Source organism: Sorghum bicolor, chromosome 6 (assembly GCF_000003195.3).
Source record: "Sorghum bicolor cultivar BTx623 chromosome 6, Sorghum_bicolor_NCBIv3, whole genome shotgun sequence".
Lineage (NCBI taxonomy): Eukaryota > Viridiplantae > Streptophyta > Magnoliopsida > Poales > Poaceae > Sorghum > Sorghum bicolor.
Window position 1 is genome coordinate 38,745,216 of NC_012875.2, and position 25,198 is coordinate 38,770,413.

General features: G+C 46.5%; 2 protein-coding genes across 2 annotated transcripts in view; one reads left to right on the top strand and one right to left on the bottom strand.

Annotated features, from left to right (window-relative positions):
• The window catches only part of LOC8070973 (probable metal-nicotianamine transporter YSL5), a 25,145-nt gene extending 17,046 nt beyond the window's left edge, over positions 1 to 8,099 (top strand). Inside the window, exons 11-13 of the mRNA XM_021463446.1 lie at positions 7,049 to 7,266; positions 7,366 to 7,530; positions 7,624 to 8,099. Of these exons, the coding sequence (XP_021319121.1) occupies positions 7,049 to 7,266; positions 7,366 to 7,530; positions 7,624 to 7,914 (674 nt within the window). The 3' untranslated portion in view covers positions 7,915 to 8,099. The remainder of the gene's footprint in view (positions 1 to 7,048; positions 7,267 to 7,365; positions 7,531 to 7,623) is intronic.
• Positions 8,187 to 25,121, bottom strand: LOC8070976 (recQ-mediated genome instability protein 1). The gene is made up of 8 exons (XM_021463447.1): positions 24,296 to 25,121; positions 22,699 to 22,869; positions 22,225 to 22,370; positions 10,702 to 10,835; positions 9,986 to 10,620; positions 9,687 to 9,797; positions 9,463 to 9,594; positions 8,187 to 8,932 (listed from the first exon to the last, which is right to left on the bottom strand). The coding sequence occupies exons 1-8, from the start codon at positions 25,085 to 25,087 to the stop codon at positions 8,768 to 8,770; spliced, it is 2,286 nt and encodes a 761-aa protein (XP_021319122.1). The 5' UTR covers positions 25,088 to 25,121; the 3' UTR covers positions 8,187 to 8,767.

Sequence of the window (25,198 nt, forward strand, 5' to 3'; positions counted from 1 at the left end):
TCTGGTATTGTTTCCCGATGTTGCCTGTTGCTAAACATCCTGCCTTAATGCTTTTTGATTCTGGTGCATCTCATACTTTCATCAATCGCACCTTTATGATGAAGCATGGCATACCCATCGGGGAAACAAAGGATCATTTCTATATACAGTCACCAGGAGGACGACTGAGTTCTAAGGAAATGGTTTATAAAATACCCATCGAATTTGGTGGGCATAGTTTCCCCAAGAGTATGATTGTTCTTAAAGATCAGAATATTGATGTTATACTAGGCATAAACTGGATGGCACAACGAGGGGTTGTGCTAGACACCCTGCATCGAACCATCAAGATGTCATTGCCCTATGAAAATTCTTACTTTTTAATCCAATTAGCCACTCCAAAGCGGGCAATTGAAGAAGTTCATGCCACTACTGTAACAGAAGTTGAAAATATCCCGGTACTTCGGGATTTTCCGGATGTGTTTCCCGAGGACCTACCAGGTCTGCCACCCGACCGGGATGTTCAGTTCAGCATAGAGTTGAAACCAGGAACAGCCCCAATCTCTCGAAGAGCCTATCTAATGGCACCAAAAGAACTGGCTGAATTGAAAACTCAATTACAAGAGTTGTTGCAAAAAGGTTTTATTCAACCCAGTTCATCTCCATGGGGTTGCCCAGCATTATTTGTGAAAAAGAAAGATCAAACATTAAGGCTATGTGTCGATTATCGTCCTTTAAATGAAGTGACGATTAAAAACAAGTACCCACCGCCCCGCATTGACCTGCTATTTGATCAGTTAGCCGAGGCTAAAGTATTCTCAAAGATTGATTTGAGATCGGGGTACCACCAAAGCAAAATCAAGCCGGAAGATGTCCCAAGACGGCTTTTACAAGCCGTTATGGGCTGTATGAATATCTGGTGATGTCCTTTGGTTTAACCAATGCACCAACCCATTTCATGTATTTGATGAACTCCGTCTTCATGCCAGAGCTGGATAAATTTGTAGTTGTCTTCATTGATGATATTTTGATCTACTCCAAAACAAAGAAATAACATGCTGAACATCTAAGGATTGTGCTGACCCATCTCAGGAATCATCAACTATATGCTAAGTTCAACAAATGTGAGTTCTGGCTAGACAATGTCCATTTCCTGGGTCATGTATTATCAGCGGAGAGAGTCGCTGTAGACCCAGGTAAAGTAGAAGATGTTTTGAATTGGTAGCCCCCGACTACGGTGCATGAGGTCCGTAGTTTTCAGGGTATGGCAGGATATTACCGCCGCTTCATTCCGGACTTTTCAAGAGTCGCTAAGCCAATCACGACCTTGCTCAAGAATCAAACAAAATTTGTTTGGTCGTCTGAATGTGAGCAGGCCTTCCAGACTCTGAAAAGGTTATTAACAACTGCACCTGTGTTAGCCTAGCCGGATATTGAGAAGCCCTTTGATGTGTATTGTGACGTATCAGGAATAGGGATAGGCTGTGTGCTAATGCAAGAGGGTCGAGTAATTGCATATGCTTCCAGGCAGCTTAAGCCACATGAAGAAATTACCCGACCCATGATCTTGAACTAGCCGCCGTAGTGCATGCTTTGAAGATCTGGCGCCACTATCTGTTGGGGAAAACTTGTCACCTATACATAGATCATAAGAGCTTGAAGTACATTTTTACTCAAGTCGAACTTAATATGCGCCAGCGAAGGTGGCTAGAATTAATCAAGGACTACGATCTTGAGGTGCATTATCACCCAGGCAAGGCGAATGTAGTAGCAGATGCCCTCAGTCGTAAGGCCCACTGTAATTGCTTGACAGTGACGCCTAGAGATATAACTCTGTGCCAAGAGCTTGAGAACTTAGAAATAGAGATGATTTCACAAGGGAGTCTAGCAAATTTAAAGATTGACTCCAATCTCGAAGCTCAGATCATAACGGCACAAAAAGAAGATAAGGGCATGAAATACCTCAAGGAGAAAATTGTTAATAGAGCACCCACAGACTTTAAGATGGATGATGCAGGTGTAATCTGGTTTAAAAATCGGTTGGTAGTTCCAAAGCTACCTGAGTTACTTCAGCAAATCCTGGATGAAGCCCATACCATAAGGTATTCTATTCACCCAGGAAGCAATAAGATGTATCAGAACCTGAAGCAGAGGTTTTGGTGGACGAAGATGAAAATAGAAATAGCCCGCTATGTAGCCTAGTGTGACACTTGTCGAAAAGTCAAAGTCATTCATCTCAAATCTACTGGAGAGTTGCAACCTTTGCCAATTCCCGCCTGAAAATGGGATGACATCAGCATGGATTTCGTGGTGGGATTGCCTAAAACGGCATAAGGCTTTGATTCTATTTGGGTTATTGTGGATCGTCTTACCAAAACGGCACACTTTTTACCTGTGAAGACCTTATATCCTGCTTCCACCTATGCCAAGATCTATTTTGATCGTATATTAAGTCTGCATGGGGTGCCAAAGACGATAGTGTCTGATAGAGGCACTCAGTTTGTCTCCCAGTTTTGGAAATGTTTACATGAATCCTTGGACACCAAGCTTCTATACAGTTCAGCTTACCATCCTCAAACAGGTGGGCAAACTAAACGAGTTAATCAAACATTAGAAGATCTATTGAGATCATGTGCCCTAAATTTTCCAGACAAGTGGGATGACTGCCTGCCTCTAGCAGAATTCTCATATAACAATAACTATCAAGAAAGCATTAAAATGTCTCCATTCGAGGCACTATATGGCCGTCGATGTCGAACTTCATTACACTAGTCTGAACTCGGTGAAAGATGGTTCTTTGGGGTGGACTTGGTGAAGGAAACCGAAGACAAAGTCAAGCAAATTCAAAATAACTTGAGAGTTGCTCAATCCCGACAAAAGAGCTATGCTGATAGAAGACGTCGACCCTTAAGATTTCTAAGGGCGACCATGTGTATTTAAAGGTATCCCCAATGAAAGGAGTGAATCGTTTCGGGTTAAAGGCAAGTTAGCACCTCGCTACATTGGTCCATTCCCAATCATCGACCGATGTGGACAGGTAGCTTACCGCCTTAAATTACCCGAACGGTTATCCGGGGTACACAATGTGTTCCATGTATCCCAATTGAAGAAGTGTCTTCGAGTGCCTGACCAGGTCCAAGATTTTGAGGATGTGGAGCTTGAACCTGACATTACTTATGCAGAGTATCCTGTTCGAGTAGTGGACCAAAAAGATAGATTTACCCGAAGAACAAGTACCAAGTGGTACAAGGTACAATGGAGTTAACATTCTGAAGAAGAAGCTACGTGGTAATCCAAAGACTATCTGATGGAGAACTTTCCCGAGTTTTACGCTTCTCTTCAAATAAGTGGCTAATAAACATAAATGTGCTCTAAGGTGGATAAAGGTGTAACCAAAGGCATGTACCTAATGTATGTGTATGTTTATAATGAGATGTTCTTCCCCAACCACTTGTCTTGTGAAAAAGCTAATGATAGATTAGCTTGACACATTTTGTTTTCCATTACTTACCCTAAGGCTTTAAATCTCGGGGACAAGATTTCTTTAAGGGGGAAGGGTTGTAACATCCCTGATGTTACGGATACTAAAACTGGATCATGTCATCATAAGCATTGCATAACATATTTGTTGAGCACATCCTGATGCATCAACTTAAAATAAGTTTAATTTTGTTGATTGTGCTTAGGGAATTAAAATGTGCTTATGTTGTGAAGTGATGCTTGTGTTGGTTGTATAATCCTTAGTAGTGGAGGGTTATAAGGAAATATGTGAGAAAACCCTAATTTTAAAACCCTAGCTTTTACCCCCTTTTGTGTAACTTAAAAACTAAGCAAAATTTATGGATGAGTTCAAAAGCAAAGTTGTAGATCTTGTCAAGATGTACAACTTTAGTGTTTTGAGTTTTTGAAGTTTCAATACAAAATTGAAAGTAATTTTAAAAATACAAATTTCCAGAAATTGCCCCCTTTTCAATTTGAATCTCCAATTCAAAATCTACTTAGAATCTTGAAAGGTGACCAAAATGAAAGTTGTAGAGCTCATCAAAATTAACAACTTTTATTTTGGGAGTTTTTCAAGTTACTGAGGAAAATCAAAAGTAATTTTGGGATTTCTGTTCTGACCAAATTCAAATTGGAATTTCCCCCAATTTGGGATTTGAATTTGAAATTGTTTTTCCCAAATTCATTCTCTTCCACTCAAAATTTGGCTCTGGGTCCTTAAATGAGTTTTGTAGAGTATAAACTTTTGAACAAACTTTATTTTGACCAAAATTTGAGTTCTATTCAATATTTTGGAGTTTTTTCGCAAGAAGATAGAAAGGGGGGATATGTTCATCTACAGTGATCCGATGAGGATCACGGGCGCCTCTGCCGTTGTGGGGGTATAAACCCCTATACCCTCATGGGCCTATATGGGGACTTGTCCACCGGTCCCTACGCCGTGCTCGGGGACTGTGCCGACCACCGAGCACTATACGCTCGGAAACTGGTCGACCAGCTCACCAATTTGAGAATTTGGGGACTGTGCCGACCACCGAGCACTATACGCTCGGGGACTGGTCGACCAGCTCACCAATTTAAGAGCTCGGGGACTGTGCCGACCACCGAGCACTATACGCTCGGGGACTGGTCGACCAGCCCACCAATTTGAGAATTCGGGGACTGTACCGACCACCGAGCGTTATATGCTCGGGGACTGGTCGATTAGTTTATTCAATTGCAGACGAGCATGATATGCTCGGGGACTGGTAAATTCAATTTTTTAGACCTTGCTACAAGGCTCATACTTCGCCTTCCAGCAAGCTCGGGGACTACATCGGTACGATGCATCTGGCGATGCATCTCAGTTTTAGAATTTCTATGAAGACTTTTTTGACCCTGGCACCACGTGTCTACGCCACCTACTACCAGGCTCGGGGACTAAGTGGGCACACTTCACCTTGCGGTGAATATGCTAACTTTTTTGAGGTCTATACTTTTCAGAAAAGTAAAGTGGGCACACTTCACCAGAAATGAAATCTTTTTTAATTTAGAGCACCATGCATTCTTCGAACAATCTGCTTCTTCGATGTCAATGTTGATCAACCGTCTTTTGAGTTGGTCAAATACCGTTGCAACTGTTTGGACGACTTTCCTACTTATTGGAGACGTCAAGCCTCACTGATCGAAGAAGCTCAAGACGGCGTGTTACATCACAATACATGGTGCTCGGGGACTAGCTGTGGGGGTATAAACCCCTATACCCTCATGGGCCTATATGGGCCGCACCGTCAGAGGTGGCTCGGCCCACAAGATGAAGACGTGCGGCGCACGACTGGTCGGCGTGCACCGCAAGGCTACAAGATATTGTACCAAATAGGATACTTTGCTTGTAACTCTGTTCCTTCAGGATATATAAGGAGGGGCAGGGGTCCCCTAGAGGACATATCATACAAGTTATTCTCTCAACACAAATCAATACAACCAGACGCAGGACGTAGGTATTACGCCAACTCGGCGGCCGAACCTGGATAAAAAGCTCGCCCGTGTCTTGCGTCACCATCGAGTTCGTAGTTTGCGCACCATCTACCGATAAACTACTACCGTGAGTATACCCCAAGGTAGACTGCCGACCAGCTTTCGTAGACAGCCGTGCGGCCGCAGAGTGGGCAGAGCCGCGCGCGAGCCCCGCCGCCACGCAGCTGCTTGCTGGCCGTGTCACCGCGCGACGTGGACGCCTGGGACTCCTTCGCCTCGTCCTTTTGAGCACCCAGCGCGGCCGGCGTCGCGTTTTTGTAACTCCAGTGAAAGAAAATGCCGACGAGCTTCCTTGCGAAATTCACCACACTAGCCTTCTCTTCGGTCGAATTGAACTCTCCCTCATCTCTGCCACCCCCTTGCGAACCCATCGCACGCCCAGGAGTACTTCCTGCCCCTCCCAATCGCCTGGACTCCCTCTTCTCCAACTCCGGCTGCACCGTCCGCCGAGAGCCCTCCTTCGTGGTCGGGCCATTCCAGGAGGTATCAAGCCGTGGTAAAGAATGTTAGAGCTCCACCGTGCTATCCCACAGCTCATGCGCTCGCTTCTCTGTCTTACGCACGCGCAGGTGCACCGGAACGACGTAGCCGAGCCTGGAGCGCCCACTCAGAGGAACCGCCACAGTCGCCAGCGCCCTGGGCTGCCTCTCCGATCTCTCTGACGTGAGCACCGTATTCCCCAACCTCCCTTGAAGCCGCTCGCCCCTCTCTTTGCGCTCTACCGGCTCCACGGAGCCAGCGCACCTGCACGGCCACCATGCCGGCCGCGGGAGCGGTGCCGAGCCGCTGTAAGACCTTCGTAGCCAGTCTACGCACGCTAGGTGGTTCACAGGGCCGGGGTGGGCGCGGGGAAGGATTTGGATGTCGCCGTGAAGCCTTGTCGGCGGCCAGCGAGCCGGCCTGAGCCGCGGCGAGGGGAGGAAGAAGCAGCTGACGGGCGGGACCCACCCGTCAATGTCTCGGGGAGGGAGGAGGGGTGAGGCAGGCGCTGCCCTCGGATGGGCCGGCCTGTGGACGCAGGGGTGTTTTCTTTTTCCTTTATGTTTGAAATGAATTTATGTTTGAATTTGTGTAGAAAAATGTGTGTAGATCCAAAAATAGTGAGAATTTTTGTATAGATTCTATGCAGTGAGTAGAACGTAAGAAAAATATTAGGTTTCATTTTCTGATAGTTTGAACATGTATAAAAATTGTGTCCTTTATTCAGTAAATAGAATTTCTATGATTTTTAAGGATTTATTTATATGTCCAAAAATCACCAAAATTTGTGAGGTGTTTCTGAGTAATATTTTCCTAGCTTCACAAAAAGTTTGGTGGTATTTGGATAATGTTTGAATAAAATATTAATATACCCTTAATTAGCAATTAAGTAATAATTCTAAAATAATTAGATAATAATTAGCTTAATTTTCAAATTAGGATTTGAGTGATTTTAGGATTGTGTGATGACCTGAGGTCATTAACCTTAATGACCTTTGGCATTTAGTTATTATAGCTAGTCCCCCTTTCAGAAAACGGATCATCTTCGTCAGTTAATGTGATGCAATTGCAGTGGACCACCTGGTGAACAACGCGTCCGTCTGGAAAGTGTGCAAGTTCGAAGAGATCGAGGACGTTAGCCATTTCAGAGCCCTGATGGACATCAACTTTTGGGGCCATGTGTACCCGACTCGTCTCGCCATCCCTCACCTCAAGAGAAGCCATGGCCGGATCGTGGGCGTCACCTCCAACTCCTCCTACATATTCATCGGGAGGAACACCTTCTACAATGTCAGTGCTCAAATATATCCTAGTACACCTGAACATAGAACCCATGCTTGTATGCATCTGAATTGCAGAGATATATATTTATTTATATACAACACGCAGGCTAGCAAGGCGGCAGCGCTCAACTTCTACGACACGCTGAGGATGGAGCTGGGCGGCGACATCCGCATCACCGAGGTGGTGCCCGGCGTGGTGGAGTCGGAGATCACCAAGGGCAAGATGCTCACCAAGGAAGGCGAGATGAAGGTGGACCAAGACGAGAGAGACGTACGTAGTCTCTGCACGCACGCACGCACGCATCTGATCGATCGACGCCACATCCAGCAGCTTGGTTTCTCATATTTGTGCCTGCTCCTGCAGGCGATCCTGGGGCCGACGCCGGCGGAGCCAGTGGGCGACTTCGCCAGGACGGTGGTGCGCGACGTGTGCCGCGGCGCCAGGTACGTGTTCGAGCCCAGGTGGTACATGGGGGTCTACCTGCTCCGGGCCTGCATCCCGGAGGTCCTGGCATGGAACTCCCGCCTGCTCACCGTCGACAGGGTCGGCGCGTCCACCACGGACACGCTGGGGAAGTGGCTGCTCGACCTGCCGGGCGTGCGCCGCGTCGCGCAGCCGCCGTCGCTCCGGTCGCCGGAGATCAAGGAACAATAAATAAGTGAGCTACTATAGGCCACGTGATGATCATCTGACGCGGTGGTCGTGTGCGTTCTTCTGGATGTCGTGCAACGAATGACCCTGTACTACTGGCTAGCGCTGTAGCCTGTACTGTATGATACCGGCTGGAGTTCCTTTAGACATCGACGATTAATAAAAGGAGTAAATTCTCTTGATGCTTAGGAGTAACTCTTAATTTTTTTCAGGCATTGCATCTCTCTGATGTTTTCAGTTGGATCAGGATGGAGTTTGCTTTAAATTCGTTTTTCTATTGTAAGAAACGCCATATATAGCATTATAGGACAGAGTCTTTCAAATAATAATGTCTATAGTAAAGGCATGAGGACACGCAACATTGAGCTTTACTAACACGCAGAGACAGGCGTTTTGGTTCCTTTACAGAAATCTAGTTTGCGACAATAAGGGTCAGTATTCAAACCGCAGCAAGCAAAACGGCAACGGACTGTAGGCTGTAGCCTGCTTCCATCCAGGAAGCCCCTTCGGAAATGGCGTGGTGTCCCACACCAGAGGCCAGCTTGAGAGCCCGCTGGGCGGCGGCGCTGGAAGACACGTTGATTGCGTTCGTTCCACAATGTCCAAGCCACATGCATCACCAGAACATGCATTCATTTCCTCACATCAGAGTGCAGTTGCCCTCTGGACGACAACCACTAATCGACCAATGTGTTTTCATCATTCGGCACCAAGAACACCGCCCGCACGGCGACAGCAACCTGAACCAGACCTCGATACTGAACACACACCCAGCTCAAATGCATACTGGCCAATGACCTGGCTCAACAAAACCATTGCGATCTGTGTATCCGTTGAGAATAGAGGATGGAAATAATCATGGAGTGGTGTCCATAATATCCAGAGTTTGCACGCGCTTTTGAGAAGAAACTGTTTTCAGCCTTCGGAGCAGAAGCCATGCAGTAGAACTTGAGCAACCTTCGTTCAGCTCACGTACGACAGGAATAGAAGAGTTTTTGTTTAACTCAATAATCATCATTCCCTGTACAATCAACCAAAGAAAGCTTAGACACCTTTCAAACACTACAAATTGGAAATTAGCATACATGGTCCCAAGACAACCTCAGAACATATAATTATACATACAAAAGAAATTTAAAGTTCAAACTCAAATAAAGTTGCCTAATTTTTACATGTATACTGTTAGATTAAACCCTCCTAGCACAGGTGCATGCATGCTTTAAGAGACGAGATTGCATTCTAAAAAGGATTACGAGCAGTGTTTATCGAACCTACTTCATGGGCTTACTTAGTTTGTGTAACTGAAATATCCTATAAATCCAAGTGCCTTGTACGACAATGGAGGAATATGACACCCCTCAAAACAAACTTCTATTAAAAAAAATTATGCCACCTCATTTATCTGTATGTTGTATCCATCATCAGTTCATCACATGCTATTTGCTAACTAAAGAGAAGAGAGAGGCACATATGAATGCTATCTACTAACTAAAGAAACTATTTTTAAAATAAAAAAAATAGTTGTGGACAGACAAGAACAAATACACCAACCTCGAATTTCACCAAAAACCTCTGAAACCGTTTCAAAGTTTCTTTCACTTCACTGGGTGATGCAAACTCAAATTGACCAGAAAGAGCAGCAGTAACCTCTCCAGGAGAAAGACCAAGCATGTTATTCACAATCTATGATACAGAACAGGAATATAATGATAAGTTAATACGTCGTAAGATGGAAAAAAATAGGATACAGTAGTAAAAGAAACAAATGTACTCACATCACTGTCAATGAAGGCCTCTGAAATGAAACTCCCATCATCTATATATACATAAAGCTCATATTTGGTGCATTGTTTATATTGAAAACTTTTGACAGAAGTGATCAGACCCTGTAGCAGTTATGCCATAAAATCAACAGTTAACCATTCCCATAAATCATATAAATTTAATAAAATGAATAGAGTTGGACCAACTGGAGGTATGGAGTAGGTACACTTTTAAATCCATTCTTTTCTTAAGAATAAAAGTAGCAGAAAGGTTCCTAAGTATTGCAAATAAAGAGTAAGGGAAAATGAACCTTGATTTTTCCTTTTATGTAGGCTTTTGTGTCCTGTTGTCTACCCCAGTTAATAAGCATGCTGTATATGTACGTAAATGGTTCTTCATTTTCACCACTTAGAATGAAAGACTGTTCCATCTCATTGATCTTGCCAACATTTGGAGACTGTACACCCTCCACAACGTTAGCTGATTGGACTCGCTGCATTTGTTCATGGACATTGTTTGCTATAATAGGAGGATCGACACATTCTTCCATGATGGTCCCTGTACTTCTTTCAATGATATGAGTGGGATCATAGTTATGGGTAGTATGCATAGAAGTTTCAGTAGTTTCCCTGGTAAGAGAAGCATGTAGGCCCTGCATGTTGATTCCTTGGACAGTGGTTACTACAGGAGGGCTATGGGTAGTATGCATAGAAGTTTCAGTAGTTTTCCTGGTAAGAGAAGCATGTAGGCCCTGCATGTTGATTCCTTGGACAGTGTTTACTACAGGAGGGCTATGGGTAGTATGCATAGAAGTTTCAGTAGTTTCCCTGGTAAGAGAAGCATATAGGCCCTGCATGTTGATTTCTCGGACAGTGTTTCCTACAGGAGGGCTAACAAGCTCTTCAACCACTGTTTCTGTAGCTCCACCAACCTGGAAAGCATTACCTACACACATACATTAATTGACCATGAAATATGTAAGTGATTATCCCAAATTTGACATCCAATAAATCCTGTATATGGTACCTGATCCTGTTGGATAAGAGGAATTAACTGATCTTTGCATTGAGATCCCTTGCTCACCACCATTTGTAATATTGGTACTAGATGGCCAGGCAGCTCGCGTGGCTCTTGAAGATAAAGGTAATCCGCCCTGTTTACTGCACAGTGAAGAGGTGAAGACATTTATAAACTATATATATCAATATTAAATCATGACAGACCAACCAGTGGCCAATAAAGGAAATAGCAACAAGAGGTCATTGCAGGGGACTGAATTGAATCATGACTGATCAAACCAGTGGCCCCATAAGGGCACCTCCAATGGTGACTTATGAGCTAGCTCTAAGCATATTATTTCACAGTTTAATAGAAGAGAGAAAAGCTATCTCTTGATCAAGATTCAAGAGCTAGTTTCATGCACACACTCCAAAATCATGTGGTCATCATGTGGGGCTATTCATATTGTGACATATGTGCTAAAAGTTAATACCATTGGAGAAGTTGTCTTAGAGCTAGGAACTATCTCGTACTATTGAGGGTGCCTAAGGGACACACTAATAAATAGCAACAAAGAGGGCACACCAATAAATAGCAACAAGAGGAAGTAGTAGAAGAGATGGCCTACCTAGTTTGAGATTTTCAGGAGTTGCACACTGAATCTTTGAAATGGAAGGAGATCTGGATTAAGGTGTCATGCAGAAACCCAAAGGAGATCAAAGGAACTACTGAGGTGTTTTTCAATCTTCAGGGACACTGGATCACCTAGGCTCTAGCTGGAGACAAACCTCCAAATAAACAACCTCTTGACAGAGACATTTAACATGAAGATGATGAGGGAGTAACAGATGAGGAAGAGTAGTGAACAATGGCTTGACATCATCAAGGGTAATGAACAGAAAGAAGGTGCCAACCAGAATAAATCAGGTCCTTCAAAAAAGGCAGGTGATAATCAGGAGGGGAAAGATACAGAGGAGAGGCACCTGGAGCAGACAAAAGGCACAGAGGAATTATCTGGACAGCAGGGGATCATGGCTGGTACAGAACCAGAGGAAATCATGGGCCCAAGTTGGGAAACTTCAACTGATCATACACAGTGGGAGACCAGGAAAACAACTTGACAGGAAATGAATCTGAGAAAAACGATACAATGAGTATAGATGTTGAAGGGGAGGAACTAAATGAAGGAGTCTGCTCTAAAGAAGCAATAGAAACCAGCCAGGAAGGTCAAACTGTGACAGTGTTACTTAGCAAACCAGAAGATAATGTGTAAGGATCTGAAGTGCCCAAAAAGCAGCAGGAGGAAGGAATTGTGGAAGACAAGAAAGAAGATAAAAAGGCAGGGATAGTGTTGAAGAAAAGCCATCAGATGCCCTTGCATTCACTAAGATTGGCTCAGATCATAACCCTATTGTGGTGGACACAGGTGGTAGCACTGGTCCTGTCCCCTAGGAGAAGCGCTTCAAATTTTACGCTAAGTGGTTAGATCAAGAGGGTTGGCTGCAAAAGGAGTGGCCACAAAGACAAAAGAGGTATGTCGGATGAAATTTGTCGTATAGAATCTGGTTATCTATAGTATATAAGAAATGGCCACAAAGACGAAAGAGGTAAGTCATAGCATTAGCCCTCCCCCTTTAACCTTTAACCGAATGACGCGCTTCCTGTTCGGTTACAAGGAAATTTATCAAACAGAACTGGTTATCTATAGTATATATTGATCTCCAAGCTCCATTCGATTGTGTAAGAGTTTTCCTGGGGGAGGGGGTGTCGCTAGGGTGGAGCGTGGTGGTGGCTAGGGTTGGCGGCATGGGAGGGAGATGGCACAGGGAGAGAGAGAGCGGCAGACAGAGAGGGAGAGGTAGGGGAAGGAGCAATTACTTTTCTGTTGCTTAGATTAGATTGATTACATCCTCCCTATATTTACAGTCCCTATAGGACATGTATTCCAAGCAACTAAGGGAGGTATCCTTATAGATTGAATTCTCCAAACTCCTAACATAGTAATTCTCCTGGCGCACGCAACCCCCTTGGGGTGCGCCAGAACCAGTTGAGACCAGCCAGCGCCCTCCTTTGGGCCTCGCTAGGCTGATTGGCTCTGGGTTGAGGGGCCTCTCATCAAACGTATGACATCACACCCCCACCCCCTCTCCACTCAGCGCATCCTTGCGTAGAAGCAATGTCCTGTCGTTGACGCCATCGGGTGGGAAGTCCTATCCCATAGAATGGCCTCGATGGAAGCAAGTAGGCGACCCCAAACTGGTCGGTTAGGATCATGTTCACCCACATGCACTTGGAGACGAACTCCAGGCAGTAGAGGTTGCCAATGTAGCCGTAGTAGTAGTAGTAGCTGTATGCGATGCCCGCCCTCAAACTTGCCACCTAGCATGCTGCCACAAGAAGGGGGTGATGAATTACCGTGTCGATGGTGAAGAGGAGCATCTCTCGTGGTGGAGCGATGAAGTCGTAGACCTATTGGTGATGTCGAGGACTTTGTAGGTTGGGACTCGGCGCCATATCGTAGCACTGGAGCGTGTAGATGGCGTCATCGTCAGGTCCAGCATGGTGCCGAACATGAAGTGGCTCATGTCAAACTCGTCTAGCGAGAGGCGGTGTAGGTTGGAGTCGGGTCGTAGAGCAATGTAGACGTCAACGCAAATGAGTTGGCGACCCAAATTGTCAATGAAGATCACCGTGGTGGATGACACCGTGCCCTATGGCCACAGACGCCCTAGCAAGATTCCAATGCGGGCAGCATTATGGTGCGGCACTGTCGGCGGGGGTGAAAACCAAGTGCCAAGAGCGCCATCTGTGCTGGGCCTCCATGTAGTAGCACTTGCAGGAGATTGAGAAGTGGTGGCGAGACCGCAAGGATGTAGAGGCGACCGTCGAAGAAGAGCAGCCCTCGGTCCAGCGACCAAGCTGGGGCGGTGATCCTATTGTTGATGGCGAGGGCGAGGTGTCATAGCTCCTGTTGTTGAAGGACAGCTCGTCGTAGGTTGTCGAAGACAACATTGGTGGTGTCGTCATGGTCTAGGGCGTTAGGGTGGCAGGATCGGCTTGCCCAGTTCATGACGTCGTGAGGTGGTGATGGCAGTGCTTCATGTGGTGCCCTCCTGATAGGTGGAGCAAGCAGCGCAAGAACGGTCGGCGGTGTATGTCGAGGTCTGACGGTGCTGAAGGTGATGGGGTGACCATTGCGGTAGTATTGTAGTTCCATGGTGTAGAAGTCCCATGTCAGGCGTCCGAGGCCGGGCAGCCATGGTGTACCCAGGATGATGTCTCGAGATGGAAGGCGTCGATGCAAAAGATGTCCACATCAATGCGAAAGGGAACACTAAAGGCAGCTGCTCGACACAGGAACTCATTGCCGCTGCCAATGAGGATGGTGGTGTCGATACGTTGCTCGAGAAGGCCGATGAGGCATGCGATGTTGTGTGTGGCGCCCGTGTCGACCAAGATGTGGACGCCAGTGCTAGACACCACTCCTACAAGGTACATGGGGGAACAGCCACGCACCGGGGACTATGTGGTACCGATCATCATGAGGAGGCTATTGTCGATGTCATCGGTGTTGTAGTCGTTGATGGTCGTGATGTCGAAGAGGTGTTTGCACTTGTGGCCACGGATGAAGGGTTCGTTGCAGTTGAAGCAGAGCCCCAATCGGCGACATTCTGCCATCTCTTTGGCGGTGAGACGTTGGAACAGACGTAGAAGAGCTGTTGGTGGTGCACCTGGTATAGATGTCGTTGTCGCCGGTGTCGATGATGCACCTTCAAAGGCAAGGACCGAGTGGACCGCTTGGTGGCCGATGTTTTGTTGGCGTCAAAGACCACTGCTAATCGTCACTCATATGCCCTGGCAAGGAACATGGCCATCTCCATGTCCTGCAGTTCTGGAGCTCGACGTCCATCTTTAGCGGTTCGAGGAGCCCAGCGGTGTAGATGTTCACTTGTTGCTGCTCATCTTGGGTCCTAGTCCTAGCGCGAGCCACATGTGCCAAGAAGCGCTTCGTGTAGTCGTCGAGGGATGCAAGCTCACCCAACGGGTTGCACCGGGTAGGGGGCCAACACACTCGTTTACACAGCGAGCGAAGTACACTCAGTCCATCACCCAAGTTACGCTGGGCGGCCGCCTACTCGCGAGTATACGCTGAGCGAAGGCCCTCGCCGCGCCTAGGGGGGTAGTCGCGCGTCTCGGCGCTGGGCGGAGCTAGGCAGCACGTAGGCGGCGTTAGGCGGCGCGGAAGCGCGCGAGGCGGCGCGTAGACAGACGCGCGCGCGGGCCGCGGAAAAATTGGCAGCCGCGGTCAAGGGCGCGGAGTTTTCCCGTGTGATAGCGCGCCCAGGCGGCCGCGCGGCGCGAATTGGCGCGTGAAATCGCGCGGATAACGCTGAGGCAGCACCCGCGGCTGCCATTTGCTTCTCTTGTCCCCACAGGTCAAGCTCCTCCCCGCCGGATGCCCTCCTTCCCGCCGGACGCTCTCCTCGCCGGCCTGGAAGCTGCTTGTCCCCAAGGTAATACCCCTCCCTCCGACCCTCCCCTGCTCCTCTCCCCTCCCCCTCCGGCTACTCCCCTCCCCAGCTCCTATCCCGGTCTCCCCAGCTCCACTCCCCTCCCCCTCCCCTGCTCCACGGTCCCCTCTCCTGTTCTGTCCCTTTTGTTCTTTTATGCCTGATGAGTATGAATGAGTGAATACATGGATTGATGGATGCATGGATGCCTGACTTAATGCTATGCTTGAATGCTATGACTGAATGCTATGCCTGGATGTATGGATGCATGGATGCCTGGGCAGCCATGTGATTGTGCTGTCCTTTATTAATGAATTGTCAAATGTCCTAGTGCTTTGTGCAAATGTGCCTATGCTTGTGCTTTCAATTTGTAATTACTAGCTGTTGATATGGTGTGCAGTGTGCTCATAGATGGGAGGTTGCTGAAATCCCAAGATAAGTGACCAACTTGTTGTCTATTTTTCTTTTTATGAACACCATGCTGTCTATTCACTATTTAGTACTTACTAGCTCTCCAAATGTGTTATAGGAGCTAGGAACATGTAAGAATTACCAACCAAGGGATCAGGTATGTCTACTGACTCTCTTTTCATATTGATTGTCACCTATATATTCAGATTTTATGCTATATATAGATATATACATAATATATAGGATATATACATATATATTGGCTATATTGCCAAAACACCTAGGAAAACGCCTAGGAACGCCTAGGCGCGATTAATCCCGCCAAGGCGCTAGGCAAGGGGTCTCCGCCTAGATTCCGCCCGGCGCCTAGCGTAACTTGGTCCATCACTGTCTTCTCTTGCGTGAGGCGCATGTACCACTGTTGTGTGCCACCTGTAAGATGATAAGATGCATACCATACTTGCTCGATCGGCAAGGTCTTTTAGCCCCTAAAGAATTGCTCGCAGCGATTGACCCATGGCAATGGATCCTCCCTACCGTCGTACGTGGGGAAGCAGAGCCTGTGGATGCGCAGCGTCGGAACGGGAAAGGAACCCGGTGCCATCCCAAGGTACGGGTATAGTGGCGAAAGGTTCGTCTTGGGGGGCTCCGACTTGTTGAGGTTGTCAAAGAGCTTGCCCTCCAAAAGTCCTCTACAATCTCAGGGATTGCGGATGACAGTGAGAACTCCTTTTGCTGCTTGAGGAAGGCTCAGCCGGCTTCCTCCATCGCTGTGGCAGAACCCCCTAAGTGTTTGGGCCCACCGGCACCTGCCATTGTCCTAAGGACCTCTGACGGTGATGCCGGGAGTCCTCCCACTTTAGAAGTCCGATGAGCATCGCTGGACGCTCATCCCACTGCTACCTGTGGCGTACCAAGCTGGCTCGTCCTGACCACTGGTAATGGTCAAACAACGAAAACTGCTTCTTCTCGCCCTTACAGGATAGCAAGTGGCCACCTTAACACCAGGATCATTCGTTGCGAAGATAAAGCAGTAACTCAACGACACAAGACCAAAATAATATTTCAGAGTAAAACAGCGGAAGTATTACATAACTTAATTTACAAAAGGAGTTCTTCCAAATAGTAGAGTATTATTACAAGCCTGGTCCAGCGGAGCAACTGAAACTTTAGTACAGACAGCACAAATTTACAGACCCTGCCCATGGGTCACGCTTACTCTTCTTCGTCGTCAACCTCGACGACGGTCACACAGCAGGGTCCGAAACAAGTCGGCTCCTGCGCTTCACCTGCAACAGGGGTATTGAAACCCTGAGTACGGGAGTACTCAACAAGACTTACCTGATGGGAAAAGAGGAGAACTTAGGGATGCAGGCTTAGGGTAGACAAGGGGTGGCTGAGCAAGGAGCCAAAGTGTTTTGCGTAAAAAGCTTACTAGTAGTGCATCCTTATTTTCAAGTTTTACCCACGAATTCCTCCCTCGCAGAGGCCGAGGAGTTCGAGGGGAGTCTAACTGGTTGTTCCTCACAGACGAATCCGTGAGTTCCTAGTCCTATCCTAAAGTAATAGTTATCGATGGCCATAGCTTCATGTCGCTATGAGTCCGGGAATTGGGATCCGAACCTCATGAGACATTTTCCCTTTTCTCATTTTATCATTCAGTTGCATATTTAACTACGATGAGGGTCGAAGGAATTGAGTCTCCCAATCGGGGAGCAACGACGATTCGAATCGCTTAGCAATCCAGCTGGAGTTCCTAACCACCCGACATATGTAGAACCAAATCTTGCATATATCAACCCAAGTCAGGCTCTCCCCAAATTTGACCAGGTTCGCGGCACCCGAGAGCACAGTACCCCACCATCCTACAGCCGATCTAGATGTTTTCCGGTCATCTCAGATCCGTAAGGTGGGCACACGTTACTCTCGCCATCTTTCCACTCCCAGTGCGCGAGTAGCTGTTCGCGTCGAGGGATCACAAGACCGGGCTTACCGAGGGCAAGTGGCTAGTACTACAAATTCTCAACCCAGCAGGCCATCAACGGAACGGTCCTTAATCAACACAGTCGGAGACACTACTTTAAGACTCCATTCTTAGAGCAAGTCCACCGACCGGTCTCAAATTGAAACATCATTGATCATAAGTGTACCCCACAACAACCCTTCAAACTTTCTTGTTTGAAAACCTATCTAGTAGCAGGGCTAAGCATCACTACGCAGTTTTTAAAATAAAACGGGTGCCAAGGACAAGATAACAAGTATCAAGGTAGTAAATGCAGCAAGTAGGTTAACCCAATTCTCAACTACCTAATGCAGCATTTTCAATTCATAAGTGATAAAAGATTTAAAACATCCAAGGAGGGGTTAATGCATCCGGGGCTTGCCTTGGTTGCAGGGCAGAGAGGGACCCTCGGAGACTTCCCAAGTCTCGGATCCGACTTCCTCGAACGGAGCACCGACCTCGGGGTTCGGTCCAACGGGCGCTCCTTCGGTCACGGACACTATACGCAAAATGATGAATGCTCATGATATGCGTATGACAAATATGCAAGAAGGACCAAATCGAGTACAACTTGCCTTCTTGATGCAATACAGCATAATCAATAAATAAAGTTGTTTAATAACCTATTGTTTTTACCCAAGAGGTTGCATCTGTAAACTAAGACTTTACTTAATTCATAATTATCTTAAATTAATTAATTATTAATCCTATCTACCTTAATTAATTCTTAATTAATTACTAATGACAGTAATTAAGCACTAAGGCTAAACAATAATTAAATGCCAAAGGTCATTAGGGTTAATGACCTCAGGTCATCACATAATACCAAAATCACTCAACCCTAATTATGAGGATCTAAATAATCACTATTTAATTATTTTGGAATTATTATTTAAGTGCTAAATAAGGGTTTATTAATATTTTAATCAAACATTATCCAAATGCCACCAAATTTTGTGTGGAGCCAGGGAATAATATTCAGAGGTTCCCCACAATTTTTGGTGATTTTTGGACATACAAATAAATTATTAAAATTCCTAGAAGTTTTATTCACTAATTAAAAGAGCAAATTTTTACAGACATGTAAACTACCAGAAAATAGAATCCACTATTTTTCTTGTGTTCTACCCACTTTATGGAACCTATACAAAAACTTTCATCATTTTTGGATTAGCACACAATTTATCACATAATTTCAAACATCAAGCACTTTTAAACAAAAAGGAAAAAAGAAAAGGGCACTGTGCCACGCTGGCGGCCCGCTGGGATCTGGCCCAAGTCGGCCCGAGAGTGCTCTCCCGCGCGGACCGCGCGCGCACTCTCCCTCACGCGGCCACTGACGGGCGGGTCCCGCCCGTCAGAGGCGTCTTCAACCTCCCACCACCGCTCCGGTGAGCTCCGGCTCCACGCCGGTGAGCTCCCGGCCTGCGCGGCGGGGTGGGTTAGCATCTCCGGCGTCTCACGCAACCTCTAGGACACACGAGGCCACCTCTACTCCCTCCTACCCTCCCTGTCCACGCTCATGGCGGATGGCCGCCGCGGCCGAGCCAACGCCGGCCGCCTCAGGCGAGTAGAGCGTGAAGTAAGCGGCGCAACAGCACCAGAAGCTCACCGTGACTTCAACGAAGCAAGAAACAGCAGCGAGGAGGCGCGGGGTGAAGCTGGCCACGGTGAAGTGCTCCCGGTGGCGCTTTGGCCGGAGTTGGAAGGAAATGGCTCGGTAGAGGGCGCGGGTGGGTTATAGCTTGTGCGTGGGGGTGCAACCGGTGGCGGAGCTCAAGGCGGAGTCGCTGGGGTGCTCAGGGGGCTTGGAACGGCAGCGAGTGAGGTGAATTGGAGAGGCGCAGGGAGCTCGTCGGCGATGAGGTTCAAGAAAAGAAAGAGGGGACTCCGGCCACTCGGGGCTTTATCCCACGACGGAAGGCGGTTCGCGGATGAGGACGTCCACGCGAAGCACAGCGGCAAGCAGCTGCGTGGCTGGCTGCGTGGCGGCGTGCGCGGAGGCGGCTCTGCCCCGGCGGCAGAGCACCCCCCCCCCTGCCGATCACTGTAGCCGGCCTCATCCACTCAGTTTGTCTTTTTGTGAAATCCGACCAAAATTTGAACTAAAGTCAAATTTCCACCAAAACAAAAGTTGTGCCAAATTTTGTAAGCTACAAATCATATTTAGGTGTCCCAAGCTGATTCTTAATGGAAATAGGTTAATTTTGCCGGACAGTTTGAAAATCAAACTCAAATCAAAGAAATTCCAAATTTTTGAATTGGGGCAAAACAGGATTTCCAAAATTACTTTTGATTTTGTATAACAACTTGAAAAACTCCCAACATGAAAGTTGCTCAACTTTTTGTGCTCTACAACTTTCATGTTGACCACTTTTCAAAATTCCAAATGGATTTTGAATTGGGGATTTAAGTTGGAAAAGGGGACACTTTCTGGAAATCTGTATTTTCAAAATTACTTTGAATTTTGTATTGAAACTTCAAAAACTCAAAACACCAAAGTTGTACATCTTGCCAAGAGCTACAACTTTGCTTTTGAACTCAACCTCAAATTTTGCTTAGTTTTGACTTAAGCAAAAGGGGACAAATCTAGGATCCAGAAATCAGGGTTTTCCCCCCTTAGCTTTTCGGAAAACTTCCACCCTAGGGTTTTAGCAACCACACAAGCAACAACACATCACAGAAGCACACTCTACTTCCCTAAGCTCAAGCAATCAAAGTAAACTCGTTTTAAGTTGATGCATACTAATATGCTTAACAAATATGATTTGCAATGCTCATGATGACATGATCCGTTTTTAGTAACCGTAACATCGGGGATGTTACAGCCGCCTTCTTGGCAGCGGCGCACTCATGTTGGGCACGAGCAGCGGCAGCATCCTCATCTAAGTGGCCGCATTGCTCGATGCTCGTCAGGCGTTCGTTGATGGTGTCGAACTGTTCCTTGACGGAGTTGAACTACTTGTGCAGATCAACGATGAGGGTGTCAAACATGGACTTCAAGTCGGCGTTGTTGCCGTTGGCCCCAGGGCAGTAGCATGGGATCAAAATGGTCTCCGAGATACCAGGTGTAAGAGTCCTCCTAGGGGAGGGGGTGTCGGCTAGGGTTGGCGGCATGGGGAGGGAGAGAGCGGCGCGTAGAGAGGGAGAGGTAGGGGAAGGAGAAATTGCTCTTCTCTTGCTTAGATTAGATTAATTACATCCTCCCTGTATTTATAGTCCCTATAAAACTTGTATTCCAAGCCACTGTGGGAGATTTCCTTATAGATTGGATTCTCCTTTCCTAAACAAACCAAACTCCTAACATAGTAATTCTCCTAATCTTATCTCTTCCGGACGGCGGCGGCAGCAAGGGCATCGGCACCCCTCCTGGCGTGCGCGATCCCCCTGGGGTGCGCCAAAACTGGTTGAGACTAGTTGTGCCCTCCTTTGGGCCTCGCTAGGCCCATTGGCTCTGGATTGGGGCCTCTCATCAAACGTATGACAGATTGGTTGCTTGTTCACCAAGTCTGATGATATACCCCATCTTGGTTTAGGCCTCATATCCGACGTCCTCAACCCACCCTACCTATAGTGGGCTCTTTTGTGGGTAGTGAGGTGCCTTGGGTCTATATCACCGACAAGATATGTCTTCAATCATTGGCATATTGTTATGGATTATGAAAGTGAAGCTAGAAAACAGGAAAAAAACCTATTAGAGGACATTCAAGGACTGGGCAAGAAAGCTGAAACTCAATTTGTCTGATCAGGATTGGTCAGTCAAATATAAAGAGAAGCTAGTCACCATTTATGATGCAGAAGAATTATATTAGCAGCAAAGGGAGCAATGGATTCTTAAAGGAGATAATAAACTTTTTCATAAAGCGGCCAATGGAAGGAGAAGAAAGTGTATGATTAAGAGCCTTGAAGATGGTGAGGGACATCTTGTAGAACCAAAAGATGGTGATGAACAGCTTGTGGAACGTTTAATGGGGGTGCGAATCTCATAAGGGTTAAGATGGTGAAAGAGCCGTTGACAAAGCCATTGAAGGGGTGCTGGTGTCCCACCGAGGATTGTTGATGTTCAGTCTTTTTGGCTGCCTAGCCTTATGCTATCTAAAATTCTTTTGGTTACTGTGCTGCTGACTAGGGACAAGTGGTTGTTTGTTGTCCTGTTCTTCAAAGGGTAGGCATTTAGTGGTGGCTATTCGATGTCTTCGTATTACTTGAGGTTAGTGTGAATGTTTGAACTATCTCTGCAAACTGGTGTCCCCAGTTCTGAACTCTCTGATAGTCTGCTGTCGGCTTTCAATAAAAGCTGGACCAAGCGGTCTTTTATCTTAAAAAAAAAAAAAACAGGGCATGCAGCAGATTGAGTATGTATGAACATTGAGCATTTGGTGTATAAGTTTTGAAACTATACAACCAAAATAAACAAAACTGGAAGGAAAATTTTCACTGCATATTAAAGATCATAAAGTGAAATGTGTATTTTGTGTTTCAAGTGATCTAATCAATAGTCGTAAATTTAACAGGACACTAGCAGAAATTACTACTGAGTTGTTTCTTGAACGTCCACTATGAAGGAATATACCTAGAAATGGCATACCATGCATGTACATTACTTCACTAGTGTACCATGTATACCTTTTGCCACGAGGTGGTTTGTTTACTTCAGAAACAAGTCTTTCACGTGCTTCTTCCAATTCGTCAACTACACCACCAAGAATCTCAACAGCCTCAGGAACTAGCATAAGAAGGCCCCTCCTTGTGTGTACATTCCTTATAATAATCTGAGATACATAGAAAAATTAATGAGCTGCAGGTAAAAAATTAGTAAAGGAAAAACATAACTAATATGGAGTTCCTCAGAAGGCTTTCTTCTCAAAAAGAGTTTCATTTTTTTTCTCCATTTTAAACAAGCCTTAGTGAGCTCCGACCAAAGCCTCACATGTCACATGAACCATCTTTTTATGGTTGTCCCAAAAAGAAACTGAGGATTGTCTTCACAGAAAAAAGCACCGGAAAGAAATATTTGTCTCAAGTACATGCTATAGAAAAGCATTACTAATAGTAATAGGCTAAGAAAAACTCTCTAGAAAAAAGGTATGGGAAAAATACCTTTAAACCAGCAGGAGCAAGAACTGCCAGATCTTTGATGGGTCTGTATTCCATTCCAAATATTCGTTGAACGCCATCTGTCATAGATAGTTTTAAACATCTTTTGGGTCCTGCCGGTGCTTCTCGATATCTTTCCTTTAAAGGAGCTGAAATATTGACAATTTCATCAACCTACAAAACCCAGAGTCATATAGATGATATCACAAGGAAAAAGTCATTTACTACATTGTACAAATATTAACTAAAAACGAATAAAACGTACAATGAGCATACAATAAAGGTAAAATGACGACTTTAAAATAATATGGTAAGTATATGCAAATTAGAAGTACACAACATTTGAGTGGAATGGTGCTATGAAGAAATGCATAGTGAAAACTTACATTTCCTGAAACAATGCACAACTAGCCATTTAGTAATGCCAAAAGGCTAAAGAACTAGTATGGCACAGATCTCAGTAATGGAGATGGGTCTCTAAGTGGCTTCAAAATGGTCAACATTTTTACACTTTTGGGGTGGTAGCGATTTGCTGGGCCACCTGGAAAATGAGAAAAAAAGCCTGCTTTGAGAATAAGTAGATTCTTTTTTTCTCGAATATGCTGGAGAGCTGCATATCATTATATTAAGAAGAAAAATGGGACAAGAACTCATACGAAGAGGCAAGCAAACACAAACACCCACACACACTACACACACCACTCTATTGTTCTGTATTTTGATTCAAAATACTGCTGAAATCATTCATTATGCTTGTGCTCTTATATTCTACTGACAGGTCTATATTCCAAGTAAGCTCAAGGACTACTGGAAGGTATGGATATTATGCTTCAGATAGCTACAAGGATGCTGGTGCCTTCTTCAAGCAACTCAGCTCCAATGCAGATCAAAGAAGCCCATGGGGATGCTGATGATCAAGCAAACTAGTGGAAGATCGTGTGCAGGCCAAGCGTTGATGTTCTCTGGAATATTCTTTTGTGTAAAGAGATGATCTTGTCGGACTAGAATATTGTCAGTCTTCGCCAGGTGTGGCAGCTTGATAGTTGGTTGTCTTAGTAGACAGTCAGTTAGAACTTGACTTTGAATTTCAATTCTGCTCTTGTCCTGTATCTGTTGCTTTGTCTAGCGTCTGAGTCAGGTGGTAGTCTTAGCTTACAGATATAGGCCTTCATCTCTGTTTTCTTTAACTAGTTGCTCCAGCTTCTTTATTGATATAAAATCCTTGGTTCAGAAAAAAAATAGTATGGCATAGGGTGATGAACTGAGCCGAATGTACAGAGAACTGCCAATGAGAGCAGTGCTTTGGATTTCATCATAAATTTGAAGATGATTTAAACATCCAAAGTTGATTCACCATTTTTATCACCAATGAGAAGAAATTTAATAGCAACAAGTTGAAGATTGATATAACATCTTATTTTCTCGATCAAGATATTCTCATCACCAATCAGAAGTATCCACAAACTTTTCATGAATTCAAATAGTTAATTAAATCATCACAATAGGAGCATTGAAACAGTATGGATCTCAATTGCAAATAGCTCAACAGGGCAAAGTAATAGCTGACCATTTTCCCAAATTGGATTATGCAATGTCAAACCTGAAGCACGAAGGGGCCATCAAGGAACTCAGCATGCATGCCCCCAACGCCCTCCGGCAGCACCCCGGCCCCGCAGGAGTTCATGTCGGCGAAGAGGAACTGCTCGAAGCACCGCCTGGCCTGCGCTTCCGCACCACCGAGGCCGTCGAACCCGGGAATCCCCGCAGCGCAGGACTCGAGCCAGTCCGGCCGCAGACGCAGCCCGAGCCGCAGCAGGAACTCGTCCACCGGCCGCAACCGCCCGCTCAGCGGAGACGGGTGCGGAGGCGCTGTTGAGGCCGGGGTCCGCGCCAGAGGCGGAGTCGGGGTTGGTGTCCGGGCCGTAGGCGGAGTGGGGGTGGGGGTTGGGGTCCGGGCCGGAGGTGGAGTCGGGATTGGGGTCCGGGCCGGAGGCGGAGTCGGGATTGGGGTCTGGGACGGAGGTGGAGTCGGGATTGGGGTCTGGGACGGGGTAGTGAGAGGAGGGGGAGCGGGAGCAGCGCGCGCGGGAGGAGCCGGCGGAGAGAAGACCTCGGGGGCGTCGATGATAGGGGAGTCCCCGTCGGGGTCCACGATCTCGTCGACCTCCTCGTCGTCATCGGAGATGACGAAGGGAGCAGAGGACGGAGAGAGTGAGGGGAAGGGGGCTGGGAGGGGGCTGGGGTTTGGTGGGGAGGGCCGGCCGACGCTTCCGCTTCCGCTGCCGCTGACGCCGCCGCTAGCGACGGAGGCCGAAACCGAGGCAGAGGTTGTGGTGGTGGTCATGCCCTCGCCGTCGGAGTCGGAATGCACGACTTGGTTCCGGCGCCTCATCTTTTTGGCGGCGGTTTTGATCTGGGCATCAAACGGGGTAGGGGAAGGGTTTTGGTTGGGAGGATTTTTGGTGGTTTCCCTCCGAGAAATTTTGAAACTTGACCCACAATT